This window comes from Gadus macrocephalus, chromosome 10 (assembly GCF_031168955.1).
Source record: "Gadus macrocephalus chromosome 10, ASM3116895v1".
Classification (NCBI taxonomy): Eukaryota; Metazoa; Chordata; class Actinopteri; order Gadiformes; family Gadidae; genus Gadus; species Gadus macrocephalus.
The window spans coordinates 18,118,926-18,138,563 of record NC_082391.1 but is presented as its reverse complement, the minus strand read 5'-3'; the positions used below and the strand labels follow the sequence as shown (position 1 = coordinate 18,138,563).

Below are 19,638 nucleotides of genomic sequence, written 5' to 3'. Positions count from 1 at the left end.
AATCCCATCTAAATTTTCATAAGATGATTTTAAGGAATGGCTGAATCCAATAACGTATTACCACGTTAATTCAAACCATATATTCACTGACAATATTACCAGATTGTTTCAATGATATCTGAAGCAATAGGGGATTTGTTTAACATTTGTTACAACAGAGGAAAACAGAACACATGTCACAACTGTGTGACTTTCAAGTTTCAGTCTTAACTGAAACTCACCCCTCTGACTCATCATGGTTCATTAAGAATGTTGTTGATGGGTCATGTTTAAGCACTCAAACCATGTCTACCTTTTAACCCAAAGTAGTTATATGCTCCATTTGAAACAGTTCGGAATCAATCATTGTCAGTCAGGATGCAAAACGAATAGAACAATAATCCTGTTTGTCTTAGTCAACTGATGTCATTACGGTTAGACTTTGGACAATTGGCAGATAAAGGAGAAAAGATAGACAGTAGAAGAGCAGTAGGCCTAACACTGTAAACAATGTTTTTGTCCTGTTTGAGAACATGGCCTGCCTAACCAACAAGGTATGGTTAGGCATGGTAGGAGCATATCCTCATAATGGCATCCATCATCTCCACCTAATCATAATCCAAGCATAAGAAAAATATTAATGCAGAGCGTGTGAGCTTCTTCTTGGAATCTATCTCATCGGTGACTAACTGCTCTGTATTTGTGTTAATGTGTATCAATCATACTCGTCACTGCTTTTAGGAACTGGATGAACATATCTCAATATGAGCATCAGAGAGGTTTCGGGAAGAAGTCTTTGCTCAGGTAGCGTTTCCCATTTCCGTGACCTCTGCTCGTCCGAACAATTCCAGGAGGGTGCCTCTCTTGCCCAAACGTCCGTTTCCTCCCAGTGTCTTTCCCACGCTCTGTGCTGTGCGTGGACAGCGAAGGAAACTCACTAACAAACACTGCCAGACACGGACGCTAATACCTGACTGTGAATGACAGATTGGTTGCGTGTGTGTCTGTGTGGGGTGCGTCTTTGTTTGGCGGTCTGTTTATGTATAGGAAGGAATAGCCCTAGCCTACAAAACCAAAGTGACAACCTCAACCCAAGTGAAAAAGGCGGATGAACCAACACTATATTGTACATTGTACATTCATTTTTCATCATATCATTTAGAATGTCCTGAAATAGACCTTTAATATTATGGACGCATCTCAAGAGTTTTGCAAGATTGCAGGCAGCGATGCAGGACTTAACATCCGCTACCTCTAGTGGCTATGAAACAAACTGCACGCTCCAGTGACTACCTGAGCACTCACGAATACAGAAAGCAAATAAGAATAATCAAAGGACGTAACCAATCACGTGTTTGTCACCGTTATCGGCTTATAACGCGTAGGCCTGGTAGATGTGTTTATGCAAAATAACGAGATGTATTGTTGGCATTGTTGGTATACCCTATTTCCTTTGCAAATAAAAATAAAAAACAAAAAAACGAAAGAAAGCGAAACAATGTTAATCTGAAGTTTCAATGAAATTCCCTGTAGCCAACTATGAATTACTTTATAATGGGTGACCCATTATAAAGTAATTGTATGTTTTTGTATGTTGTATGTTTGTTATGGACCCATTATGGGTCCATAACATTACAAACATAGGCTACATGCAAATAAACCAGCAACGGATAAACAATGAGGAAAATAAGCAAACAATCTTACCATTTATTGGAGCCACACAATAAAAGATGACAGCGACTAACTGAAAACAGTCGGATGGTGCCATTCTGTTACTCCACACAACTCTTCATCCAAATCCAAACCGCTTGATAATCACAAAGACCGGTGTCGTAGATCCACGTAACGAAAAATAAGACTTCCCGAAGGTGCCCCAAACTTCTACAGAGGAAAACCTGCTCTGTGTCTATCCCCAACGAGTCAATAATAAATGTGAAAAGAGTCAGTGACGGTCTGTCTCCAATCCCATCGCGCGGTTCTCAATAGAGCTCCTCTCCGCGGAATGAGGCGAGCAGGCTCTGTTCCTCGGGAGCTCCTCTCGGGGCAGGTGCGATTTAGATATCGCTAAGGAGATATCAGTGATCAGGATTTTCAACACTTTGAATTAATGTTTAATTTGAACAGCAATAGAGCTGAAGAACGCCAACCATAGGGGTACTTTTTCCTTTAATACCCACTGATGGAAATTCTCCTTCCTTTCGCCTCACACTTGCGGTCCCGCACGCGAGCCAAACTTTATAGAGGGCAGAGAGGAAGGACGCAACGTCACTTGAAGGGGCAAACTTCTGTCTGGGAGCTAATGAGGAGGGACTTTGAATTTACATTTTAACATTTTGTAAAATAATGATAGCTTATGTATTTTTGCCAAATGCGGCATACCACTACTAATACGATGAGTTATAACTTTATCTTGTTTAATTCTAAAAGTTTATATTCTTGTTTTACTTCCTATCATACATTATACGTGTTTACTTCCTCTCAGATCGATACCACCGTTTGGTTAAAGTGGAATACCAAACTTGTTAGTAATCAGTTTAACTCTGACTATTACTGAAATGTGCTTAGTGTGTATCACATATTTAGAGGAAACAAAACCTTGCTTGGAGCCTGTTTTGAAGATTCAGGATTGAGGAGGGGATAATACTTTTATGAAATGAAAGGACAATGGGCTTCATTCACAATAAATGCAACCACCAGGACTTCAATGAGATTAGTCTCATTAATAGTTAACTTGAAAAGTTATAACATAAACATTGTTGCATAAAATCTGCTTTCATTTCCTCCCAGTTCTACGTGGTTAAGAACAAAAACAAACTTGCATTTCTACATTGATTGTTCTCTCACAGAGCATTTTGTTTAAATGATAAAATCAAAGTTATCTTGTCAGATTCTGAAATGCTTGTTGTAATGTTTTTTTTGAGGAGACATAAAAGTAAACAGCCATTATTCTATCAAATACACCATATATGTCTGGTTGTTAAGAATGAACATTTGCTGGGGTTTATTTTTAACATGAGTAACAGGATATACAGCTTTTTATATCAAGGTAAATAAACGCTGTGCGTGTGTTTGTGTGTCCTCTGTCAGTGAGCTGTGCGTGTAGAAGCTCTTGTAAATAACAGCATCCTGGCCTCACCTTTCCGCCTGCGTCCAGATGGAACGCCAACTCTTCAGCCATTTTGGAAATCTTGTTCCTCTGTGGCTCCTGTTGGTAGGGAAGCCACCCGCAAATGTTTAGTCTAGTTCCTCCATGGAGAAAACAGGGATACATGAAAATATGGCCAAAGATAAAACTCACTTTAGGGAGTTGTATCTACCAGCAGAGCACTGTGAAAAAGTTTGATTGTTGAGGTTGCAGTCTGCTTTATATCCTTATTATACATACATTTATATATACATGTATATATATATTGACTGCTAATACTGTATATATATATATATATGTATATATATATATATATATATATATATATACACATACAGTATTAGCAGTCATTTACAGTAATTCAAAAGGCTAAAAAGCTTTCATCGCCTTAGTAGTTTCAGTCATTTCAGTCAACTTGCATTCATTTTACTTACTATGCTACTATACTGTACTATAAGTAGCCTATACTTGTAGTAGCCAGAAAAAATTGTATGTGGTATAGTAGTATAACATATTATAGTGTAGTAATACACATAGAATGTATGCTATACAATTTTTAGTGACTACTACAAGTATGCTCCTAGGAGCCAAAAGTCTTTGGGGAAGCAAACATTCCCACTGGGCCAGGAGGAAGCAGATAAGTCTCCTCCTGGAACAATTGCTGGAAGCGGCAAGCTGAGAGTGCTGGGTTTAAGACGTTTTTACTTTAGAGTCCTGTGTAGAAAAACACAATATCGGGGATAGACCATTTCTGCACACAGCTTGCACTCTTTCCTTTGAGCTGACAATAAAGTGCTCAGTAAAACGAACCCGAGCAACAAAGACGTTCTTTAGGAGGGCATTGGAGGGGGCTGCCTCCCCTGTCCTTCTGTCTCGGTGACCAAATAACTCTTGGCTGCGTGTGAACTTCTAAAATGTTCATCATACTATGGAGTTTGCTGGATACCTTGATTATAGGAAAGATAGGAAGTGTTATCACATGAGCCAATCTAATCGTATACATGTTATGTTGTCATCCATTTTATGTTGATATTTTGTAATATTGAAAAAGGCCTTGATTGAATAGGCCTTTGACAGAAAGCTGTCTGCAAAGTTGTTGAGTCGAGTACGAGTCCTTGTAGGCCTACAGCTAATTATCAACTAAAATAATGTACAATTTGAAAATATTATATTCAAACACATGTCTATTTGTTGGTCTACAAAGAGTTGGGTCACTTAGGCCTAGCCTTATTTATTACCCTTTTGGCCAAGGGATATTGCCTCTAAGAATTGCCCTACCTTATTGTCCAACATTAATATAGATTAACTGCAACAGGGTCACAGTTCAGCAACTTCAGCACCACTGCATGAAACACAGAAAGACCGACATGGCTGCTGACGTCATGGCTCGTGAGTCGTGACAGTGTATAACCGCGTTCTTCGCAAGCCACACACGTTTTCTGTCAACATGGAGCAGTTTGTTACAAATGTGAAATGTAAGCCACTGTATTATGTTAACTCGGCGAACTAAGAGTTTATATCAAGTATATGTTATGTTTGATACATTATTTCTTCACAATAGTGAATTACGAGAAGAAGTTGAGCTAAAATTAGCAGCTATTAAGCCTAGCTAACTGCTGACTCAGCTAACGTTACTTCACGGGCATTGATGCCAATGTAATATTTTGCTGGTCAAATATGACTCTTTACAAAGTAGAACGATTACAAACAGGTCCTGATTAGCTGAGACTCGGTCTTTCAAAAATGTAATTGAAGTACAAACCTCGTAGGTCAATAGGTGAGCAAAATAAATCTTGAATAAGTATTCACAAGCCTTCTCTCATCCCAGGTCTGGTGGAGAATCTACAGCACAGAGAGCAGGCAGATTACGAGGGCGTTATAGACAAGCTGTTTAATGAAGTCTCTGTACTCGACCAGCTCCCCAAACCTCTGGATTCACAGGTAATTCACTTATTTATTTAAGTATTCATTACATACTGAGTTGTGGTAACTGTCACTCTCTTTATTAGACCTGAAGCATTGGTTCTGCCTCTTTACTTTTTCCTGGCTTGAATTGCGTTAAGTTACTCTCAATGCCATAATAAAAACATTTGTCTAAATCATTAAGTTGTTTGTGATAGCAACCTCAATGGTCTGTGGTTGTTTCATGACTTGGTTGGGTTTTCCACTTGCCCATTGTATCACCCACCTTGACTTCAGCTTGAGGAGTGTGCCATCCAGCTGTGGAACTGGGCAGTTACAAAGCGTGTTGGCACGGCAATTAATGAAACCCAGAAAGCGAAAGGTTCGGTGGTTTCCAATAACATGAATAGCTATGCATTAGGAACACTACCTAACTGTATTATAACATTTTCTGGGATGTGTGCGCCCGTTGTTTGACTTTCTGTCACTCGCCGCCTTCTCAGTTCGCCATGTCGCCTGCAGTTTGCTGTACTGCAGTGCGCCTGATGATCCACCAGAGAGCATCGTCCGCAAGCACATCTTGGTAAATGTATAGTCTGTTGACCATTTTATGTTGTATATGTCACCGAATATATAATCCCTTTTTATAAAATTATTATTTTATTTTTTTACAGATGGCTAGCAAGACAGGCAGAACATGGCTGGATTGTAAAGATCCCCAGTTGGCAAATCCATTCTTGGCATTAGCTGTCAAGGTACACAGTCAATACTGACAGCAGCTAGTGGAGCTCAAATATGTCCATTTATTAAATTAAATATAAAGATATACACATATGCATACAGACTTAAATTGTTTCACTGTTCTTCTCTGTACTTACATTTTATCCAGAGCCTGGAAATCCTCTATAGCCAACTGGGGTCTCGGGGTGATGGAGACATTGACCTTAATGTCGCTAAAGGGGAAGTGGAGAAGGATCTGCTCCGAGTCCTCTCTTACCAGGCAGAGTCGGTGAGCCCAGACGTGTTATATCACACGTACAGCAACCTGAATATTATGTTCTTGCAATGTTTTTTTCCGAAACCCAGGAAAGTGATTTTCTGAGAAGACGCTGCTCTGTGGGAGGGGGGGGGGAAGTGGCATAGTGTGAAACAGCATTGCAACAATTAAGAAGGATGGATCTCATTGGTTGGGAGACAGAGGTGTTTGTCATTTGCTGATATGGTTTAGCCTTTTGTTTTGTTATTACAGGCCGTATGTCTGGGGAGTCACCAGGAGGCTGTGGTCTATATGCAGCGCTGTAAAGACATGCTGGCCCGGCTCCCAAGGGAGGTTAGAGAAAACAACATCATACATTTTACTGCTCCAAACTGGTTGTTTGTACCTAATCACTTCTCGTCCTTATAATCGTGTTGCTTTATTTTATGGTTTTTCATGCAGACCGGCTACCTCTCGCTCATGTGCTATAACTTTGGAGTAGATTCGTACAATCTGAAAATGTTTGAGGAGAGTTCCTTTTGGTTAAGGTAACGATTATCATGGATCATTGTACAATCTAATTCTAGAATAATCATGGAGTAGAATCACAATATAGTTTTCTTCCTCAGCCAAAGCTACGACATCGGGAAGACGAATAGAAAATACTGTCCTGGACCCGAAGTCCAAGTAAGATGGCACAGGAAATGTTTAAGTTTAACTGATACCCACATCTAATGCGTCGGTACACATTGATCCGCCTTTAAATACACTGCTTAACGCTCCAATTGTCATTATGCTAGGCCAGAGTATTAAGACTCCTGGCAACGGTTTATTTGGAGTGGGACTGTCAGCAGTTTCAAGAGAAAGCCCTCAATGCTGTGAGCCTGGCCAACAAGGTGGGCCATAAGCATTCATTTTCACCAATAAATGATACACTGGAAAATTACTGTTATTCCAATGACAATACGCTGCAGCGCCTTACACTCTGCAATTTGACAGGTATGCATGAGCACCTCTGGACTCAACCTGAAGATCAGGATCCTCCTGCGTTCGGGGGCCTTGGATGAGGCTGTCACAGCAGGTAAGACGTGGCTGCTTATTACCCATTGTCTTTAAACAGTGAGTCGTTAAATGTGACGTGGATATTAAAACATGCCTTTTTTAGGGGTGAATGAGCTGCTGGAGACTGATGCTCCTCTGGAAGTCAGTCTCAGCACAGTAAAACTTCTCATGTCGGCGGACCGGTAAAACATACAAACACAAATAGATCCATCGACTCACATTGACAAATGTGTGTACAAGATGCATATAATAGTATAAAAAAGGTAACATGCTGACAAGATACATATCCAAATAAACATACATTACTATGTTTTTTCCAGAGAGACTTTGGCATTTGACTATCTGAAACGCGTGTGTCAGCACTTCGAGGCCTCTCCCGAGCTGAGTGCTGCTTCGGTCCTGCACATTGAGCTGCTGTTACAGAGAGGCAAAGAGCTGCTGGCCAAACAGAAAATAGAGGACATCATCACCGGTACCTTCTGATGCCATGTTTGTCCCTCTGAAAAATGGCCAGTGTAAACACAGGAGTGAGCCTAGCGTTGCCCCATGAGTGATGAATTGTGTTTTCCCTGTGTTAGGTCATTACACAGGAAAACCACTGACTCCCCAGTCTCTTGTTAGCCTACACTTGCTGCTGTGGGACAAGGCCTCCAAACATTATGAGGTAAACTGAACAAGCCTGTCCACTTTTAAACTGTCTATTTTAAACTCAGAGTTACGTAACACCAGCTCCCCTTGTCAGGCAAAGAACTATATGGAAGCTCTGCAGTGGTACAACTACTCGCTGAGTTTCTACAAGGCGGGTCAGATGGAGCCCAACCTGGCGAAGCTGCAGAGAAACCGAGCCTCCTGCCATCTCCTGCTGAAGCAGCTGGAAAAGGTGATGGCCAGAGGGACACAGTTCAGACCAGGAAATAAACCTTTCCTCCATTAGTTCAGCACCCATTTGTCATTTTGAATCATATTACATGATTTTCTGGGTTTGTCAATAAGGATACTATCTATAATATAAAAAAAATCGAGTTGGCTAGACTAGAGTAAATAAGCACACACAAAATAATTCAATAAATACAAAAGGATACTGGAGTAGGTACACAAAGTGTGTGTAGTGCCAACTAAATACAACGCTCCACGTATAACGCCTACTGTTCCAGGCAAAAGAGGCAATCAGGGAGGCAGAGAGATGCGACCCTGACAGCATCTTCACTCAGTTCAGTGTTTACAAAATTGCCATCCAGGAGAAAAATATCGAGAAAGGTAACAGAATTTTTTATAACTCATAAGGTGTAAAAAGTACACGTTATGTAACTACTTTACTTCACATGTATATTTGTGGGTATGTGCTCTTTCATGGCAGCTGCGGAAGCATTGACAGCCATGGGACGTCTAGCCAAAAGCCCTGTGAGCAACGAGGACAGGCTGCTGGTGTGTGAGAACGCTGCCTCCAGTCTTCTCAGTCTGGCCTCACAGATAGCTCTGGAGGTGAGCTCCACACAGGCACCACTCTGGGCTCACCGGGGTCCTTTATGGGAGAAGGCATTCGGTAAATACAGCGACCCATGCAGATGTAGCGGAGTTGCCGGTACGATCCTCCCCGGTATATAAGTGCCGAGGTGATAAGCAAATACCCCGACCTCTTAACTGCTCCTGACAAGCTGTTTTTCCGCAGTCAAGGATTTGGTTTATGACACAAATGTGCAGGTGAACGCGAGACCTGAAGCATGAGGCATATAGAGAGTATGTTAAGCGTTATATAAATGCCATCGCATCTTCAGTTAGTTGCCCACTGAAGATGCTCCAAACGTCCTCCAACATGCTTACATCAACGTAGATCTACACATGTGGAGCTGTTTGGGAAAGTGGCTAGGTCTATACAGGCAGAGCTAGGGGGGGAAATGGCTAGAAGTGCAGGATAGAGGTGAGTAGAGCTATTTAGATGCAGCGCTTTAAAGTGATGAATGAAGCGTTTGCTTGATTGTCCTCCACTGGGCGGTTGCCAAATAGTGATTGCTGCACCTGGATGCAGGATGTGCCTATCGACTGTCACAGATACTTGGCTGTGATATGCTGCTAGAGCCGCTGTTATGGGTTGAATGCTTGTGTGGGGCTTGTACATTGCAATGTCACATCGCATTTTGGATGCATAGGAGCATTGGAATTTTAGTTATTATGTTAGTACCAATGCTTTTTTGGTCATTGCTAGTTCATTAATCTTCAAATGATCTGTCATTGTGGGGAGTCATTGTTTTGTTGGAAACTGCCAAAGCGTATGTCATGCAAGACGTGGCAGAACAGAGTTCACATAGCCCAGGTAACGGTATGTTTACTTTGATTCAGGGTTTTACAGTACTACAACTTTCCTCTTAAGTCCTCTTAATAAGGCTGTATGGAGTATCGCCAACAAAAAAATCCCCTTGGGCATTCTGAAGTACTAGCCCTATAAGTCAGTGGTGCGGGTGAGTCCTGTGCTTTAGTGTACTGTAGCACTGTCGATCAACAGAAAATCTATGGCAATTTTATTTGATAAAAATTCCTTTAGTTACGGAAATGTAGTCATAAAAATCAACGCTTTCATTTTGTATCTTGTGTTTCCTGTATGATAGCAGTTAACCACTTAAACCGGTTCTAACTGGTTGGAGGATGCTGATTGGTTGTGGTTTGATTGATTCTGTGACAGAACGAGGAGCAGGACACAGCCATGAAAGCGTTGGAAATTCTGTGTGAGAACTCCAGCGACGAGGCTCACGTTCTGACTGCTCTCAGGTCAGTCGCAGTTGGAACACAGACGCTGTTGTGGTTTCTTTATCAGGCTTATGTTTTTAAATCATTTCTGGAACCATTACTGTTCAAATGATTTACTCTATAAGTATAGAATGATTTCTGTGTTTTTATTTGATTGTATTTTATCTTGAAGCTCTACTGTTTAACGGCTGTTATGACAGAATGATGTAATGACTTGACCTGCTCTGGGAATGGCCTCCCATTTGTTTTCCTCACCGGGGCTCTGGTCCACTGACATATATTCCCACTTTTCTCCAGCGAAAGTGTGTCTCCCTGTACAATAGTTAGTAGGTGAAAGAAAGGAGGTCACCATTACACACTCCCTCTCTCCCTCCCTCCCTCCCCCTCTCCATTTACAGGTGTTTGCTTCGACTTGTGCTCTCCACAATGGAAGTGGCAAGCGATGAAGAGAGGTAAGGATACAGGTGTATTTTATTTTGGGGGGAAATGAACCAATCTAAAACCATTTCCTTCATGTAGAAATGTACGCCTGGGGGTCCTACTATCCTATTTACAAATGGGTGAGTAGGAACCACAACTATTTTGACATGTAGCTGTTTACTGTTCATATTGCTCACATTGTGATATGTATATTGTATTTACAATCAGCCCTTCAGAAAGTTTCCCAGTGCAACACTGGGCCTGAAGCTGCTGAACAACGCATCGAGGATGCAAACTGGTTCAGGAAGATCGGTATTGAGCCTCTCTCTCTCTCTCTTTCTCTCTCTTTCGCTATCACTTCACCTCTCTCTTCTCTCACTCTTTCTCTCTCACTCTTCCTCCTTTTCTCCCTTGTCGGGTGTCAGCAATAGCTTATTAATCTATTCAGCTCTAAAGTCTTCAACACCTACCCTTCCTTATGCTTTCTTGTTTGCCTGTGATGTTTGTATCTGTGTGTGTGTGTGTTTGTGATTACGTGTGTCTGTGTGTGTGGATGTGCACAACTCTGTACGTACCTATGTGCTCTACAGCTTGGAACTCTGCCCTTCAATGCGAAGACAGCCCTGGCCGGATGAAGGATTTCTTTCTGCTGTCCTACCAGGTGAGTGTGTCCGTGCAGGAAGGCCTAGATCAATACAAAATCAACGTGAGACTCGCACCACGCAAGGCTGTGTTTACGTGTGAATGTTTGTACCGGTTTTTGGCTCCACTGCATTTATTTAATTAAAACAACACTTTGCCAGTTGATGTCAGCTGATGCAGCCCTCTTCACAAAAAGTATCTTAACTTTTACCCCAAAGGTTTGCCATAGCACAAAGACTGTGCTATGTTGCAGTTGTCTTTATTGGTTTAATGTTCTCATGGTGTGAGCGATGTGTGTCTAGAGATGATATTCTCTCAAAGCATTTGATAGACGAAATGTAAACGTGAAGCCCTCTGCTCCCCCCTGCAGCTGTCCCAGCTGTGCCCCTCCAGCAGAGCCCTCCTCATGGGCCAGAGGACGTGTCTCCTGATGGCTGCCGCAGCTTCTCTGGAGCTCTGCAGGAAGTCGCCTCACTCTGTCCAGGTGTGCCCCACCTCCCAGACACACACACACCAGTGTTGTTTTTGGCAGGCATTTTAGATTTAGTTTTAGTCTTAGTCTTTTTGACGAAATGCTTCTTAGTTTTAGTCCCATTTTAGTCATTTCTATCTTTGAAAGTTTTAGTCTAGTTTTAGTCTGACGAAAACTCAAAAGGTTTTAGTCTAGTTTTAGTCCGACGAAAACTCGTCGGACTGTCGCACTCGTCGCACACGGCACACTCGTGTGTGCCGTGTGCGTGCAGGCGCAGCTGCGCGCGAGCGAGGCTTTTAGTGTGTGATGGGGGCGTGACTGTTAGGACAAGCAGCTGGCTCCATTTCTCCATTTCTTTTCCGCATATTATAGTTGGCGGGAAAAAAGCATGTTTTGAAACTTTGTTCGTCCACTCACTAACAATTTAGTCTCGTCTAGTTCTCGTCTGACGAAAATGTCTACATTTTTCGTCACATTTTAGTCTTTATATGGCTTTGGTGACGTTCGTCTTAGTCTCATTTTCGTCATGGAAAAAAGGGGTCTGACGACGTCATTTTCGTTTTCGTCTTGCCTGACGAAAACAACACTGACACACACACACCCACCCACCCACCCACCCACCCACCCACCCACCCACACACACACACACACACACACACACACACACACACACACACACACACACACACACACACACACACACACACACACACACACACACACACACACACACACACACACACAGCACCTCCCTACTTACCTCAGCACACATTGAGCTTCATTCGTGCACATGGATGGGAATGTTCCCAGACCACTGGAGAGGATTTGACCAACCACATAAGTGGTGCTGAGTATATGTTTAAAACCCTAAAGAACACCCAGAGTGCAGAGGAAATCTAACCACTAGGTGGCGATAGTGAACACAAAACCTGTGTATGTGTGTTTATCACAGACTGAGGAGCTGATAAATGCCTTGGAGAATATTCAGATCTGCACTGAGGTCTGGAAGACTCTGAGAGCTTCAGGTACCCTTCCGTGTTTCATTACATAACATGGTACTCTTAGCTTAAAGTTCCTATCAGGCTGAAGACATCAACCAGGCTGGTGGACTTACAGAAGCCCAGTTACCTTAACCTGCATGTAGGAATTAAATCAAAACCCCTTGATTCTGAAGCTGATTTATTCTAAGTATAAATGTAACATATATTATGTGAGTGAATGGCCTGCAGGATGCAGGTCTGACATTTTGAGATTGTTAATTTGAATAACATGGTCTAACAAGATTGAAAAGGGTGTTTTTAGGTGAGAAAACAAAAAGTATGCATTTCACATTTTATATAAGTGAAGATGCAATGCATTTTAGACTAAGTAAGTAGTCTAAAAGGTTGTTCAGTAACAGCTGAATATTGTGGTTTGCATAGCATTAGTTTGTTTAAGATCCATAGTCTGAATAATCTGAATATATTCAACAACCACACACACAATCAAACAGTGGTCTTTAGGTTTAAAATACCATAAAATCAACAAATTGTAATTCATTCATGATAACATGGGAGATCTCTGCTACAGGGCAGCCCAACCTAATAAAACAATACAATTATATTATAATATAACCCTTGATTTTCAAAAACCCTGGATTTTCAAAATCAGACTTGTAGAGAATTTTGTTCAATGGTACACTTGATGAGAAATGATCTTGGCGGTCAGCTATCTTTTTGTTAAACACAGTATTTCTTGATGATAGTGGTGAAGCCTCAGTTCAACTCTGTGGTTCTTTGACACAGGAAACTTCCCCAACGACCAGACAGACACGCTACTGCTGTTGTATGAGTTTGAGGCCCGGGCCAAGTTGAACGACCCGAAGGTTGAAACCATACTGGAATCCATCCTAGAGCTAGATGATGTGGACACCAAAGTACTAGAGACTATTGCAGGTAAAACCAATAGACACCCACAAGCACCCAAATCCCCCAATTGGTCTAATAAAGACAAATAAAGTCTCACTTTTAGATATTGTATCGGCACGTGATCATAACTATTTAGTCATTTACACTTTTATCCCAAAGCTCTCACAGTGAATTCAGATACATGTCATTAACTGGTAGGGCCTAGGCAGCTTGCCCACAGCCGAAGCTGCCGACAGGCAGACTAAACCCGGTACCTTTTAGGCTGGGAGCAACCTCGCAACTCCAAGGTTCACAGTGGCTTATTCTTATTGATTGGCAGCGTTGTCCATGGAGCCCCCAGCCCACTACCCCTCGCTGTGTAAGAAGGCGTTGAGGATCGCTCTTTCTCTGCACAAGAAACGGCCCGACGGTGACATGGCCCGCTGCAGGTACCCTCTCATGAACACTGCATCACCATTGGAAGGATAAATCACACTATCGTTCGACATACATTACATACTATCATAGTGGATCAAAGGCTTAGATCTCTGCAAGACCTATTACATCATTAGTAAAACGATCATGTAGAATATTGTTCAAAGTGCATTCACGTAATCATGAAGACAAAATGTTCAATATAACGATAGGATATTATATAAACTTCATGATTCACAGAATCAACAATGATTTGTCACAGAGCACCCGTGTATCGATGATGATGATTCTCCGGTGGCTGCTGACCAACATCTCGCTGTTCCTGAGCAACTTGGCGCTGTTCTCAATGTATGAGCCGGGGGGGTGATGGTGCGACTGTCTTTGTGTGTGTGTGTGTGTGTGTGTGTGTGTGTGTGTGTGTGTCTGTCTTCAGACAGTGTGTCCACAGCCTGATCCAGCTGTCCCTCCCCAGCGGCGTGTCGGAGATTGAGGAGCGTGTGCTGGAGGAAGTGTGGCTCTACTACGAGGAGGCTCTGTCCATCATCGCCGCCGCAGTGAGTCAGCAGCACCTATCACCGCAGCACCTATCACCGCAGCACCTATCACCACAGCACCATCCCCTGGCTCGGCCCCTCCCTCCCCCATCCTCTCTCTCTCTCTCTGCATTATAATTAACCCCCTCTACTCCTCTCCTATGCCTGCCCGCTATCCCCAAAGCGGTTTGCTTCTCCTTATCAACTCAACCTGCTTTTCTCTCTACTGCGGGGTTGGTTGGTAGATGTGTTGTACCGACCACATTGCCGCTGATGAGCTAGGCAGCCTATCAAATCATCCAGGCATTCCAGGTCTTCATAGAAGTCACAAAATTCATGTTTCCCTTAAAAACATATGTCTAGCGTGATTGTGATTCTGAAGCCACTTGGGTATTCGACAGCTCAAAGTTGAAGGTCAAGATTGACAGGTGTCAAACGGCCAGAGCTCTTTAAACGAACCGTAACCAACCGTGCATGGGCCCCGCTCGAACACCATGGTGCTTTTTTATCTGTATTTATCTGTATTTTACCTTTTTTTAATCACTTCTTAATGTCGCACAGAAGCCGTAACACTGCCATACTCGCCATGCACAAGCCTCACTCCCCCACACCCAGAACTGGGCTCCTGTCCTTGTTTCTCTCCAGGAGCCAGAAAAAAGGGGCTTTTCCTTCAGATTTCATTTGTACCCTTCCCTCCCTCCTCAGCCAGAGGAATTCCCAGAGATGGAGAGCCTGTGGCTGCTGACCCGTGCCTGGAACACAGGGATCCTGCTGTACAGCCTGGCCCAGTACCCGGAGGCAGAGAAGTGGTGTGGCCTGGGCATCAGCTTCATCCGCCACCTGGGCTCCCTGCAGGAGAGCTACCAGACCCAGGTACAAGAGCCAGGGCGCCGGGGGCTACGGGGGTGGGGAAGGGTCAGGGAGATGAGTGAAGCAGAGCTGGAGGTGGTGGCGGCAGTGGAGCGAGACCGTGGCGGAGTCATTCCTCCACATATTGGGGGCCGGTGGGGAAGAGGCTTAACATCCACAGACAAACACAGAGCCTCAGAGGTCTATGTGATGACATGTTTTAACAGAGGCTGTCGGTCTGTTGGACATCCCTCAGATGTCGCCCCTCTACAGCGAGGTACTGGACAGGTTGGACCGAGCCAAGAAGAACCTCGACATGGAAGAATGACCAGGCTGGGAGGAGGACCTCTTCACCTTGGATGAGTGTTTTACACGTTTTCTCAAGGTGACCTCTGCCCTGTGACTCGCTCCCAAGCCAAGTTATTGTTGGACGTTCACTTTTATTATATCCAAAACGGTTCCTGCCAGATATTCCACTTACATGTATGGGTACTTTTAAATAAAACATTCAGTTGGTAAGTAAAAAAAGGTACAAAATTCTTCACATCCGCCGCTCGAGAACCCTGTGGAGTTTGCTTATTTTTTTGTTGAATAAGGAGAACATTGAAAACCCAGTAACCGAGTCACATATTTTATTATTTCCAAACAAATAAACTCTGGTCAATTCCCAAAAATTAAAACCCAAACAAAAGTAGCATGACTGAGTTCCCTCATGACTAGGACAGGGAAGACCGTGACGCAGAGTCCTGATTGGCTGTGCCACCCGCACAGACAGGAAGGAAAACTACTGTACAATCAAAGGGTTCATGTTTGCAAGCACTTACTGCACATATGTGCTCTAACATAAACAACTCATTACCCCAATAACGACCAATGAAAACCAACCCACCTTCCCTCCACAAAGAAATGTTAAATTAAAAATAGAAGCATGTTATTTCTCTCTCACCAGAACAAGGACCCTCATCAATTATACACAGGCATTCGGGCTCCATTTCGTTATATACCACAACCTCCGTTAAAAGAGTAAAATGAAATCAAGTTCTTTGGGCTTCGACATGGCTGACTGACATACACACATATTTAACAGTCAGCTGTATTGGAACGGAAACACCAGAGGAGCACGTTTCTAAATGTCTAAATGAGTTACTGGTCGCTGCTCCTGGCCTCTTGATATTTGTTATGTAGGTTTTCTGATCGTGTCACCCTTTTCAGTATTCATACATATATATAATTTTTAAATCTATACACCCAGACACGTTCCACAGGAAATCACATTTAGACAGGCCCTACTTGAGGGAATTAAATTCCCAGCCGACTAGCTTAGTGTTCCAATAGGCATCTGAAGAGATTCGTCTATAGATAAATACCAACGATACGGCACATTGTTATGGAAATTATATCTCAGAGTAGCTCAAAGTTTACTTACCTGACATTTGTGGACTATAAAACATGTCCCAGTCTGATTCCCACATGCATGAAGCACAGGTGAGGGGATGTCTGCTGGGGGGTTATTTACATTGTACAGCTACCACACCCTTTATGTTGTTGAAACAGTCTGCAAGCAGTTTATAAATGGCTCTGTTCCCGTCGGATTTTCCCTGAACTCTGGTTTTGACACAGGTGATGATAGCTGGTTAAGCGGTGGTAGCAGCCTGGCAGGTGGGCACACTGTTCAGAAAATGCCTGCAGGTATACAGGTACTCCGCGGGTGGAGGGGGGGGGAAGTGAGGGTCGCCCAAGTAGAGTTAAGGGTTACCGTTTCTTTTTCTCCTTGCAGTGGGACTTGCTCTTAAGAGACCAAAAAACAGAAGCATTTTTTTTTTTGCTCTCGGGGAAAATAAATGTAAACTGTTGGATCACAGGGGATGGGGGAGGGCACAGTATTCCTTCATCACAAGCCCACACGTGTTCTTCACATGAGCACATCACGGCCACGTCACGGGCCCACCCGCACGCAAATATCACTGGTCGCTTCAATCACGTTGCTATCAGACCGCCCACACTCATGCATCTTCACACAAAGCTTTCACCACAGCTGAAGAAACCAAAAACTAAGACAAGATTCGAAAGCAGTAGCAGAAGACAACCTTTTAAGACAGCACACATTTCATAATGGGTATGAAATATGAAGAGAGTTGCAGGAGAAATCTGAAATCGGAGTATCTGTACTTCAGCCTACCTGGCTCACCAAACCCCCCCCCCCACACACACACACCGTAGGGGCTTTACCCCAACGCCTCCCAAGTCAAATACAAAGAATTCATACTGGTATCGATACAGAGAATAATGGTTTTAATCCAACCCATCTTTAGTGTTTTAAGTAGGGGTAGAAAGGGGGAAGAGGGGGGACCACGATCCAGAACAGGTTATATATATCGACTCTTTTAATTGATAACACATCCAATACAATTATTGTTTATTTTACTACCCGTTTGTTGCGTTTTCTTTTAAAGGCCACCGCCATGGTGGCGTACAGGACAGTGCCGCGTGACCACTCAACTCAGAGAAGAATCATCTGGGAAGGCAGAGTGTGTAATGGGGAATCTGCTGCTCAACTGGGGCCCATGTGGATGCTGATCTGGCGATCCAAATTCAAATCAAGTTGGGGATTTCTTTCGATTTTTACTTTTAAACGTTTTTCTTCAAATGTACCAGAAAAAGTAAAGAACGGGATTAAACATGATAGTAATAATACAGGGTAAAATACAAGTGAGAACAGAGTGGAGACTGCATTTCAATCTATTGCACTCTAGTACGGCCTCCCGGAAGTGTGAAGGACGCAGCAACACAAAAGAGGAAATTCAAGAACATTTCCTGTGTTTTGCCGGTTGCGTGTGTGTGTCCTCCCCTAATAGAGACCAGGTAGCCAGGAAACATAATTTGTATTTGATGTAAGGCAGTTTGGTGTTTTGCAGAGCCCAGTTACACATCTCTCCCCCCCTCGTCCTTTACACAGCAGCCCTAACCCACAAGCAAAATCCCCCAAAAAACATCCAAAATAAAAACAAACAAAAATGTTTTACTCTAAGAGCCCTCCAAGTAGACAATTCTAGTGAAGTGTAAATGTGTAGTTTTGAATATGTAGTAAAATCTTAGAAGGATTTTATCATTTAGCTTGTGATTTTTTTTTAATAATAATATAAATGTAGAGATTCACAACTCATTTCGTTCCTTTTGCGCCGCCTCACATGGTGTATTTTTACACAGGCAACTGGCAGACGACCCGACTGGTTAATGATAAATAGATCCCCAGTTTGTAGGCTTCTTCACCAACTTCCTCAGTCATTATAAACAAAAGAGAGACGACTCCTTAAACAGTAGCATCAGCTGGCCGCGATTTCATCCAGTCCTTTTAGAAAAAGAAAATCTGCAATTGGTTTTTCCACTCACGTGTGTGTCTTTTCTTTTTGTTTTTTTATTTAGTGTGATTTGATGAACATTTACAAAGTGTTCCAACGTTTTATGGTTAGACTCTGTTCTCTCTCCCCTCTCTTCACCACCGCAACTCTTCAAGCATTCTCACGAATTCTGTAAAACATTCTGGTCTTCGTAGTCAGTCCCAGTCGTTTTAAAAAAAGGACAAAAATCTGAAAACAAAAAAGGATTTGTTCCTTTTTTCCCTTTTCGTTGTTTTTAAAATGACAAAATTCATTCGGAGTGGCATTTCCAGTCTTGAATGGATCTGTTGAGAAACTCATGCAGGGGTGTGCACAGTCACAGTAATGGTGATAAGACTTTTTTTTATCTTCCCATTAGCGAATAACATAATGAGGACACTAAAACTTGATATGAAACTTATCTGCAAAAAATGGGGAAGGGGGAAGTAATTTAGTTTTGGGGGGGGATTGGGAGACAGGGTTTTTTCTTCAGGATGGGAGTTCTGCACAGAAGCAGGGGTGGTGCTGGAGGAGGAGGAGGTGGTGGTGGTGGTGGGGTGTAGGTGGGGGGGGCAGGGAGCTGGCAGCTCAGAGCTTCTCGGAGGAAGGGATCCAGATGTAGGGGCCCGACTGCTCCTCGATGATGAGCTTGATTTTGTTGTAGATCTCCTCTAACGAGTCACCCTGTACAATGGCTGGGGGACACAATCAGACAGTGAGAGGTTGCCTTCAAGTGGTCAACAGAGAGAGCATGCCATCGACACTGCTAGGCGTAGGGGTTTGATTTCTTACAGGGGCTTCCCCATGCTTACAAAATATGCACTCACTATTGTAAGATGCTTTGGAGAAATGGCATTAGAATTAATTAAATCAATTTATAAATTACAATGGCCCATCCATTTATAGCCCGACTAATCGCAAATGCGTATTAGCCTGGAACCTCTTTTTCGATTTTCCCCAGGCACGTTATCACTGGTGGGCGCAGACCAAAATGCCTCTGGATGCAATTGGATAGACCTACAACTAAATCAGAGCAACAAAACGTGTGACACATTAGCGGCAGCCATCTTGGTGGTTGGTGCAATTGCATCGACGGCGCTCCCATGGGACGCTCGTGTCAAACATGCCCTATATTAGTTAAACAGTTGTGAACACCCCAACATGGGACAGCTCTACTGGGAATATGTCTGAGCGGGAGGGGGGCCAGACGCATATGCC

General features: G+C 43.0%; 3 protein-coding genes across 19 annotated transcripts in view; 1 reads left to right on the top strand and 2 right to left on the bottom strand.

The window, feature by feature from the left end:
• Positions 1–2,203, bottom strand: part of kdrl (kinase insert domain receptor like) — a 39,185-nt gene extending 36,982 nt beyond the window's left edge. Inside the window, 1 exon segment of the mRNA XM_060063058.1 lies at positions 1,684–2,203. Within this exon segment, the coding sequence (XP_059919041.1) occupies positions 1,684–1,747 (64 nt within the window). The 5' untranslated portion in view covers positions 1,748–2,203.
• A 2,299-nt stretch (positions 2,204–4,502) lies between these two features.
• tex11 (testis expressed 11) lies at positions 4,503–16,046 on the top strand. The gene is made up of 29 exons (XM_060063048.1): positions 4,503–4,599; positions 4,953–5,065; positions 5,324–5,408; positions 5,530–5,609; positions 5,701–5,781; positions 5,916–6,035; positions 6,276–6,356; positions 6,465–6,550; positions 6,632–6,689; positions 6,803–6,898; positions 7,002–7,083; positions 7,168–7,246; positions 7,385–7,536; positions 7,643–7,728; positions 7,807–7,944; positions 8,219–8,321; positions 8,422–8,546; positions 9,742–9,827; positions 10,205–10,258; positions 10,326–10,366; positions 10,455–10,538; positions 10,817–10,887; positions 11,239–11,352; positions 12,293–12,365; positions 13,125–13,274; positions 13,567–13,675; positions 14,095–14,215; positions 14,900–15,067; positions 15,300–16,046. Exons 1-29 carry the CDS (start codon positions 4,572–4,574, stop codon positions 15,369–15,371), a joined length of 2,736 nt encoding a protein of 911 aa, XP_059919031.1. The 5' UTR covers positions 4,503–4,571; the 3' UTR covers positions 15,372–16,046.
• dlg3 (discs, large homolog 3 (Drosophila)) overlaps positions 15,659–19,638 on the bottom strand; it is a 52,339-nt gene continuing 48,359 nt past the window's right edge. For all 17 annotated transcript variants that reach the window (XM_060063035.1, XM_060063028.1, XM_060063034.1 and 14 more), the window contains one exon: positions 15,659–19,115. In XM_060063035.1, coding sequence (XP_059919018.1) covers positions 19,009–19,115 — 107 coding nt within the window. In that variant the 3' untranslated portion in view covers positions 15,659–19,008. The remainder of the gene's footprint in view (positions 19,116–19,638) is intronic.